General features: G+C 46.5%; 1 protein-coding gene across 1 annotated transcript; it reads left to right on the top strand.

Moving 5' to 3' along the window:
• Nucleotides 1–22: 22 nt before the first annotated feature.
• On the top strand, nt 23–7933 carry LSM3 (LSM3 homolog, U6 small nuclear RNA and mRNA degradation associated). Its single transcript, XM_055558418.1, has 4 exons — nt 23–145; nt 1325–1435; nt 3420–3515; nt 7633–7933. The coding sequence occupies exons 1-4, from the start codon at nt 125–127 to the stop codon at nt 7711–7713; spliced, it is 309 nt and encodes a 102-aa protein (XP_055414393.1). The 5' UTR covers nt 23–124; the 3' UTR covers nt 7714–7933.
• Nucleotides 7934–9314: the final 1381 nt, after the last annotated feature.

Genomic DNA, 9314 nt, shown 5'->3' with positions numbered 1-9314 from the left:
GACCGATTCCTTTCTACTTCCGGTGCGTTGCGTTCTCGCGTTTCCAGAGACCTGAGGCCGGGGTGGGGGAAGGGGGGGGTCTCGTATTCTCGCGAGAGGCGGGAAAGAGCGCAGGGTTTGAAAGATGGCGGACGACGTGGACCAGGTGAGTGTCTTCTGAAGCGCCAGCTCCGAAGCAGCTTACTTGTTCCCGGGCCTGGTTCTGCGCGGGTTTGCCTACCAGGGTTGCGTTTTCCAGTCTCACAGGAAGGTGGCCAGTTGTGCCGCCTCTTTCTGGGTCTTCACGGCCTCAAATCTGCCTTTTGGCTAACCGCGCCCCCTCCGAATTTTACGTCGGGCCTTGAGATGTTTTACTCTTCGAAACCCGCTGAAAACTAATTATTCCTCACTCTCGCCACTTCCTTTCTCTTGAGTATATTTCTGTTTGCCAGATACTATTTAAAATACATCAAGTTAATACGTTGGCCCTTTTTTACTCCTCGCAATAATCATGAAGGGAGGATGCTGCTAAGTCGTGTCCGACTCCTGCGAGCCCGCGGGCTGCAGCCCGCCAGGGTCTTCTGTCCATGGAGTTTCCCAGGCAAGAACACTGGAGTGGGTTGCCCTTTCCTCCTCCAGGGGGTTCCTCCCGACCCCGGGATCGAATCCGCGTCTCCTGAATTGCCATGCGGATTCTTTACCAGTCATTTGTAAATACGGAAACTGAGAATTAGAGATGGCACGGTGTTTAATCCCAGTTTCCAAGTGTCAGAATCAGGAGTTGAGCCCACACGCCCAGAGTCACGGGCAGTGCCTTCACCCGTTATTCTATACTGCATGCTAAATACTGATATATTCATCTTACGGGCCAAATGGCGCCCTAAACTCAGCCTGCCCTGAGCTGCATGCATAATCCTCCTTCAAACATTGATCTCTACTTAGCATTCTCTCGTATGTGGTCGTCATTAAGTGTATGGTCTTCAGGCTACTAAATGATAACTTGAAATAAAGGTGAAGTCCCTGAGAGAGTGACTCCCCTCCACCCTGAGATGGGGTCAGACAGTTCGGATTTTGAGGGAACAGAGTCATGTTATTTTGTCCTAACTCCTCTCTGTCTTCTTCGTAATCCAGCACTTAGTGTTGGGCACTGCTCTGCACCTTCATACACGGTCCTTCAAGCCTCACAACAGCGGTGTTAGGTAGGCGCTGTTGGTACACGCATTGTGCAGATTAGGAGAGTGGGGCGCAGGGGGGCTAAGCGGCTCGCCCGCCGACACACAGGGCGCGGGGGTCCCGCTCCTTCACTCTAGTCCTGTAGCGCCACTCAGCCTGCTTCTTTCATCAGCAACAAACGACCAACACTGTGGAAGAGCCCTTGGATCTCATCCGGCTCAGCCTGGACGAGCGCATCTACGTGAAGATGAGAAACGACAGAGAGCTCCGAGGCAGGCTACATGTGAGTGAACTGTCCCCTTGAGATGGTTTCCCTCTCCCTCCTCCTTTGAAAGGTGGAAACTGTCTGCTCTGGAAGAGTGTGCTGACTGTTGACCTGAAGGAGGTGGAGAGTCACCCATATTTCTAAAGGCCAAATGCGATGGTGTTTTATTCAGATTTTTAACATTTTTTCCTCTTAATGGAAATGGTGTATTTATTAAAGAACACTTTCATTTCTTTAATTTTTTCCTTTCTATTTTTTTGTCAATAACATTTACTTGTTCTCCATTCTCATTTAAGTGTTCTTTAAACTACTGACATATATATATATATATATTAACTTGTGTTTTGTTGTGAAAAATTTTAGATAGCACAGACATACGTAGAGTAAAAGTAGAATGCTATTTCTTCTACCAGTAGCCATTCCTTCTATTAGGTCTGTAATCTTTCAGGTCTTTTCTCTATATTTACATACATGAACATGTGTCTGTGTGCATATATTTGCATTGTATACACTAATGACTTTGCAGAATTCTTTACGTGGTAGTAGTGATACCAAAATCGTTTTCCATTTCTTGCTGCTAAAAGTAATGCTGCATTTTTATACGTAGACCTTTGTTTATATCTGCAAATATAAATATTTCTGTAGGATTGGTCCTTTGAGATGGTTCCATTTATTCATAAAGAGAGTATATTAAAGGAATTGTCTCTTCTTGGTAACTTATTTCTTTGCTGAGTGTGTTCTTTTTATCATTGCCATTCTACCCTAAAGTGCTAGTTTTTATCCAGCACTAAACCAGGTGCTGTTATTCTGAGTGTTTTGCCTGTAATATCTCATTTAATCTCTATAACAACTTTGTGAGTGCAGATATTCATTATCCCCATTTTGCATTTGAAGAAGCTCAGGCTCAGAAAGGTAAAGTTACTTGATTAAGGTGACACAGCCAGTAGAAAGGAGGGCCAGACGAGGAACCTAAGCCATCTGACTTCACTGTCTCTTCAGTACCATGATTCTACCTAATATTAAACCTAAAGGTAAAGAACCTCCTGTGCTTGGAAAGGAAGTGAAGACCTAAGTCTTAAATTGCAGAAAGGAAGATGATCCCCAGGACATGGAATAATGGCAGCTTTGCAGAGAAAAATAGAACTGAGCTTTTTCACCTGAGCCAGTGGCACATAGACAGGCCCTCCCGGACAGACATGTTGCCTTAACTCCTGGAGGCTTTTTCAGCCCCTGTGTGGACTCGCCCCGCCCCGCTTCTTCAGCCCCTGTGTGGACTCACTTCCTCTGCACTGAATGGCCCCGCCCCGCCTTCTGTTTTGGGGCCTCATCTGTGGATCTTTGCTCTTGTTGGTGTGCTTTGCCTGGCACTTCCCTGTGTGGCTAATTGGCTGCTTTTATTTTGATGTGAGCTGGTGAACCATTTAACACTTGACTAGAAGTAACTGACGTGGGTTCTAAACAAGACCATCTGCCCCCGCTCTGGAGGCTCACCATTTGGTCAGATGCCTGAGCTTTGGAGCGTAGGTTGAGGGCATCCCTGAGTCTCCGAGCTGCACTGCGCGCTGACTGTGCCGAGCGGTGGGTTGGGGCGAGGCTGTGAGAGGTGCCGGCGCTGCTGCGCGCTTCCTCGGCGGCGCTGTCTGGGGCAGGGAGGTTTGCGGGAAGCGTCTTGTGCCTTTAGGAAACCAGTGCTGTCGTCTTAGCCGCTACAGAAGTGGTTTTCCTTTACTAGACAAAACTTCCAATTATTTTGAATAAATTCATCTTTGACCATAAACAGTTTTATATTTGTGTTAGGTCAATTAAGTAACCGTGGGAGATGGTCTGCAAAGAAACAGTGTATTAGTACAGCAGGGTTATTTTTTATTTGCATGTAAAGTTTGTGGTGTAAGTATTAATGTTATGTGTTACTTGTAATTGAGCCATTTGCATACTGTAAGCCCTGTTTATTTTTTCCTAATTTGCTTATTAAATTTCTTGGTCCCTCACCTTCCCACTTCAGGCTTATGATCAGCATTTAAATATGATATTGGGAGATGTGGAAGAGACTGTGACAACTATAGAAATTGATGAAGAAACATATGAAGAGATATATAAAGTAAGTCATGCAGTTCTAGTCAACACGTGCAAAATGTCAGTTCTCAGAATACAGCAACTTAATACTTACTTATGGAAAGCCTTTCATGTTTTGATACCTATTCATGGCCTCAGTAGAGTGTAACAATTAAAAGCAAAGGCTTTGGAGTTGGACAGACCTGGGTTTGCAGTGTTGGCTTGGCCACTTCCTACCTGGGATATGTGGGGCAGGAAGCACCTTTGCAGATGTGACTTCCTCACTGGTGGGCAGGAATGCTGGTCACTTCTGTTTGGCTTGCCAGGATGCACTGAGATATGGCTGTGTGTAACGTTAATACAGGACGATGTTTTGTTTGATGTGAATTTATCTATCAGTACTTGTTGGAAACTAAAACTGAGAAATTAAAAAATAACAACTCATTAAAAACAGTAAATCTATCACATGTTGACATAAGTAACATTCTTATGAATACGAACTATATTTTCTGAAACGAAACATTTAGTGAGGAGTGTCTTTGTTTTATGTTTTGCAAATGCTTGACTTAATAGACAACATTTAGTTACATCTTTTCCTCTGCATTTAATCTGTTGTGCTACGCTATGGTTGAACATCACACGGATAGGTTAACTGGAATTGACAGAGGGTTTTTGTGGATGCTTGCCTTTGATGCTACACCCAAACTCAATGAGCAGTAGTTTCTTAAAGGTTAGTTGTAGTGTGGAATCTAAGACTACATCGGTGAACCTCCGTACTCTTGTTATATGTAGGTTCATTGGTACCTTGCACTTGGAATGGATCTTGTATATATGCATAATTTTGTTACATCAAACTCTGGTCATTTGGAAAGTATTAGTTCACTGAATTACGCAGATCTTCCATATATTGGCACATTTTATTCTTCAGTCTTGTAAGTACTGAGAAGCCGTCTCTGACCCTCCTCTAGTATCGTGCTTTCCTGTGTAGGCTCAGGCCACAGGGCCGCCGGGATTCATGTCTTGACTCTGTTGCTTACCAGCTCTATAATTGTATCAGTTACCCAACTTGTCTGTGACTGAGTTTCCGTGCCTGTAAAATAGGGATGGTAATACCCACTCATTTCATACTACCGTTGAGGATTCATTGGGAGATTCCATGAAAAGCCTTCAGACGGCGACAGGCACATAGTAAGTGCTCCGATGTTAGCCTTTGTTGGTTTTGTGCTTCTGTTTTATCCCGGCTCTCCTCTTTTCAGGCACTCGTGACTCCTTGGCTAGTTCTCTTTTTCCTCCTGAACATGGATTCTTTTGATTTAATGCGCGTTTTTCCCTCTCACGTGTTAATTGGTAGTCACGTCTGCTATAAGCCAGCAGTCTGTGACGGCAGCACAGCATGAAAGCGTGAGCTCTGGGTGAACAGATCTTTGTTCACATCCCGGCTGCTGCTGATTAGTTTTGTAACCTTGGGCAAATTCTAGAAATTCTCTGAGCCTCGAGGACCTGCTCAGCAAAATGCCAGTGCAGGAATCGTGCCTTCCAAGACGCACGGCGTTTGGTGCTTGCGAAGCTGGCGGCAGGTGGTGGTTGGTGGCCATTACGATTATGGATAAATCTGTGTCTTTTCTGAGCGTCACTCTTTTCTAATATTCTTACTGCATAAATACCCACTTTGGATGTTATCTTAAACTCAGTACATCTAAAACTAGACTCCTGGTGTTCTTCACCTTCAAAATGAGGTCATTCTCAGTTCCTTGTTTCTGGTCATGAGCTTCTTAGTTATTTGGACCCTTTATCTCAGAGTTTTGTATAACAAGTCAGCCCAAACCTTAGTGTCTTAAAAGCACACCCACTTACCAGCTTGCAGTTTCTGGGGGTCAGGTGTCCAGACTCAGCTGGGTCTTCTGTGTTAGGGTCTCTCACAAGGCTGCACAGGGTCTGGGGTCTCATCTGAAGACTACAGTTGGGAAGGTTCCGCTGCTAAGCTCACTTTGATGATTGTTGGGAGGATTAATTTCCTCAAGAGTGTTGAAATATGGGCAGACGCAGAGCTTGTTAGAAATGCAGGTTCACAGGCTCCACCCTGGCCTACGGAGTGAGGATCTCTGGGCATGGAGCCAGAAAACGGCCTTAAAAGCTGTTAAACAGGTGACCTTATGCACAGTAAAACTTGAGAACGCTGAGAGATACAAAGAGTTAGATCCATTCATGGCTGACAGACAGGTATACTTGATTTAACATACTAAATTTATAGGTATTACTTGAATTTACTGTTCAGGGTTTTCTTTTTATGTTCCAGTACCTAAGAAGCTCATAAAACATAGTTTTTACCTGTTAAAATAAGTTCTGGAACCCTAGCTATTACCAGTACTTTCTGCCTAGCACAGAAGCAGCTCTCTGTCAGAGCTACATGGGGTCAGCTGTACAGATTCCTGTAAGCTAAGGACGGGTTGTCACTGTCCCTCCCGCCTGCACTGTGGCAGAGCAGGGACAGGATGTCCGCCGCCATAAACACTCGCTTTCAGAAAAGGGGAGGACCCTAAGCAGTCCCTGGTCCTTCAGTGACGGATCCCCTGGGAGGCGTGAGTAGTGAAAGTATGACCTGTGCGATACTTGGGACATACTTATACTAAAGAAACTTACTCTTTCTTTGTATGGAGCTCTTTATCGGTCGTCTGCATTTACTGTGAAATACGGGGCTGCAGTGCTGACAGAAGCACTCAAGTCTGCTGGGCGTTCAGTTTGTCACAGGCTTCTGTCAGCCGGTCACCGCATCCTGCGTGAGTGCCGTTTCTTTAGAACTTACGGCTTCTTGTGTTTCCCGTCTGCTTCCTTCCAGCCTGCTCTCTGGGCCCGTAACCCCGAAACCCTTCTCTCGGTGAAACTCGCAGAGGCCTTTGTGTCTCTAGTTACCCACCTCTAACGTGGGCTCCTCTACAAAGTAATGTTGGCTACCCTGGGTCACCTGCTAATGTAAACTTGAATGGGAGGGCAGCACCCTTATCTCATCTCCCCTCAGGGCTGAGTTTCTTTAACTGAGAACATGGACAGGGCTGCTTTGTGCCTCGGCGCTGTTTTTCTTGTTTTTTGTCCACAGTTTGGAGTCTAAAAACAGTTGGCTTTTCTGACCTTATGAATGCTGTTTCTTATCATCGCTGCTTGAAAACCTGCTAGTTATCGCCTGAGCTCGTCTCTTCCTTACACTGCCCTGCCCAGCGCATCAGATTAACAGCAACACTACCAATGTTTGGCTTTTTCTAACCTTTTCCCCAAAACCTAGGTTGGGGATGTCTTTAGGCTACTTTTTAGCTACTTTCTAGTCAGCAGCTTTGGGACTGCCCTGGTGGCTCAGACGGTAAAGCGTCTGCCTACAGTGCGGGAGACCTGGGTTCAGTCCCTGGGTCATGAAGATCCTCTGGAGAAGGAAATAGCAACCCACTCCAGTACTCTTGCCTGAAAAATCCCATGGACAGAGGAGGGTAGTAGGCTACAGTCCATGGGGTCGCAAAGAGACACAGCTGAGCCACTTCACTTCACTTCACTTGAGGCAACAGTTTTACTGAGGCATGAGAAGATTTCAGACCTTCCTTGTCTGTTTCCTTACTGCCTAAGGCTCACTCACACAAAAGATACCCATTCCATATTGAGTGGATTAGTGCCACAGTGAAGCAGCAGGGGAGGATTTTATTTGTGCCCACAGTCTCCAGTGAGGCTTTAGCTCAGTGCACCAGCCCTCCTCGTGCTCAGTCAGGGACCCCGGCTTACTGGCTCTGCCGTCCCCAGCATTCTCCGTAGTCTGAGTCCATGTTGGGGGGAGACCCCAGAGGGGCCTTTGTGGGAGGCTTAGGGTCAGCCGTCACTCCTGCTCACTTCTCATTGGTTAGAACCCAGGAGTGTGAGGAATGTTGAGCTGTGTGCTGGGAAGAGGGGGGACGGGCTGCCTGGATGGCTGCAGCCCCTCCCCTGGCTGTGTTCCAGGAAAAGAAACACTCCGGAGATGGTTCTTTGTGTCACAAAGGTAAGTGACCAGGGTTTTAAAGCCATCTGTTTGTGTTATGATGAATCTGTGGGTTTTTCTTTCCAAATTTCTATCTCAAAAAATGAATACTACTACTACAAATTTGTACAAATGGGTTCTGTGTTTTGTTTTTTTTTTCCTCTTCCAGTCAACAAAACGGAATATTCCGATGCTCTTTGTACGGGGAGACGGTGTTGTGCTAGTTGCCCCGCCACTGAGAGTTGGCTGAAACGGAGAATTTATCCCGTGTGGAAGATGGCTGTACTGTGATTGCCGCTTTGAATGTGGAAGATATTCAGGAGAGACCGATGTACATCTTGATACTAAGAAATAACCAAGAATTCTTCCACTCCTGAAATAAGTTGGTTTGTAGATAACTCACAAATTCTTCAGCTAAACAGCATTTTTATTTTTCTCCAACCTTTCCAATAAATGTGGTCACCAAGATACAGAGCTTTTTCAGGAATTGATTTGCTCCACTGTTTTTTGCACAATTTCTGGTTTTTTTCCTTTAAATTAAACGTGTCATTTCCTCTTTGGTTTTTAACGTGGTCTCCTGTCCTGTGAATTCTTTAAAAGAAGCACGTCTTCTGTTCACTTGGCTACTTGTTCTGCGTCTGCTGTGTTTGCAGCACCAAGTTGGGTCCTGGGAACTGCAGTTTTGTGGATCTGCGGCCCTCCCTGGACCCTCCGGGAAGGCACTTGTTGAGGCGCAGTGACTGCAAGGCAGTGAGCGCCGTGCTGGTGGTGGCTTACGCGTATGGGATGCCGTGAGCACGCAGGGACCAGCGCCCAAGCCAGAACCACCTGGCTGGGCGGGTGTGGTGGTGGTGATGCCGTCTCATCGGAAACACTAGCGCTGCGGTGAACAGTGACACCCGGGGCTGTTCCTTCTGTCTGGCCTGATTTTCTAAGGTCGGGCTTCAGTGGTGGTTAATCCATTATCTAGCGCACTGTGCTAACATGCAGTGTTTTAAGCCACGTGCGAGAAAGATGCTTTCGTTAGACATTGTATAAAGTGGTTTCATTTTCTTTATTGTGCCTGTTCCTATAAGTCAGTGGAGACGAGAAAACAAGCGTGGGCAAGCCGACAGAGGCTTCATCTATGTCAGAAGACAGGAGAGAGCCTTCTGCCATCCGCACACTTGGTCCAGGCTTCAGGGAGTCCCAAGAGGGAACCTGCTTACAGCAGCCTCTTCACTGTTGAAGAAGTGGGACTGTGTTTCTGATGGTGGCGAGTGCTTGATCCTTTGGATCATCCTTCCTGAACAGAACACTTGTTTCGGAGCCGCTGTTGTTGGTCCATGTGATAATCGCCATCTCTTGTCAGAGTGCACCGAGCAGAGGCATTTTGTGCCCATCTTCTGTGGCATCCCTGTGGCAGCTCTCCTGCAGGACGTTACGAGAAGCTGAAGCTCCGTGAGCTCTCAGTTCTTGCCCGTGGGTCCCAGGCAGTTCCCGAGGGAGCGTGCGGGCAGCCCTGGCTCCTGATGTCCACCACAGGCTGGCGTGATGGCCACTCCGATTCTCTCCCTGTGGCCTCTGGTCTCTGTGCTTAATTCTTGAATGCTTTCTCTATTCTTTTCTTGGTTGTCTTTCTGTGTTTTCTCCTAGAGTTGATAGGTTACGTAGAACTGTTTTGGCTGTGAGGACTACGGTCTGCACACACTATGTTTCTAAAAATCATGGACCTTACCATCTGACCCAGCTGCCGTTGTGCGCACATAAAACCCAGCTGCTCTATACAAACGTCTGCTTAGTCCTGGCTGCTAAGTTACAGGCGATAGGGACTTCCTGGTGGTCCAGTGGCTGGGACTGCGATCTCAGTGC

This window comes from Bubalus kerabau, chromosome 20, assembly GCF_029407905.1.
Source record: "Bubalus kerabau isolate K-KA32 ecotype Philippines breed swamp buffalo chromosome 20, PCC_UOA_SB_1v2, whole genome shotgun sequence".
Classification (NCBI taxonomy): domain Eukaryota; kingdom Metazoa; phylum Chordata; class Mammalia; order Artiodactyla; family Bovidae; genus Bubalus; species Bubalus kerabau.
Note: the sequence above shows the minus strand (reverse complement) of the source record. Positions and strands in the feature narration are given on the sequence as shown.

Coding starts and splice junctions, on each gene's coding strand:
- LSM3 (XM_055558418.1), top strand. CDS start 125: ATGGCGGACGACGTGGACCAG. Junction 1,436..3,419: donor AGCTCCGAGGCAGGCTACAT/GTGAGTGAACTG, acceptor TTCCCACTTCAG/GCTTATGATCAGCATTTAAA. Junction 3,516..7,632: donor CATATGAAGAGATATATAAA/GTAAGTCATGCA, acceptor TTCCTCTTCCAG/TCAACAAAACGGAATATTCC.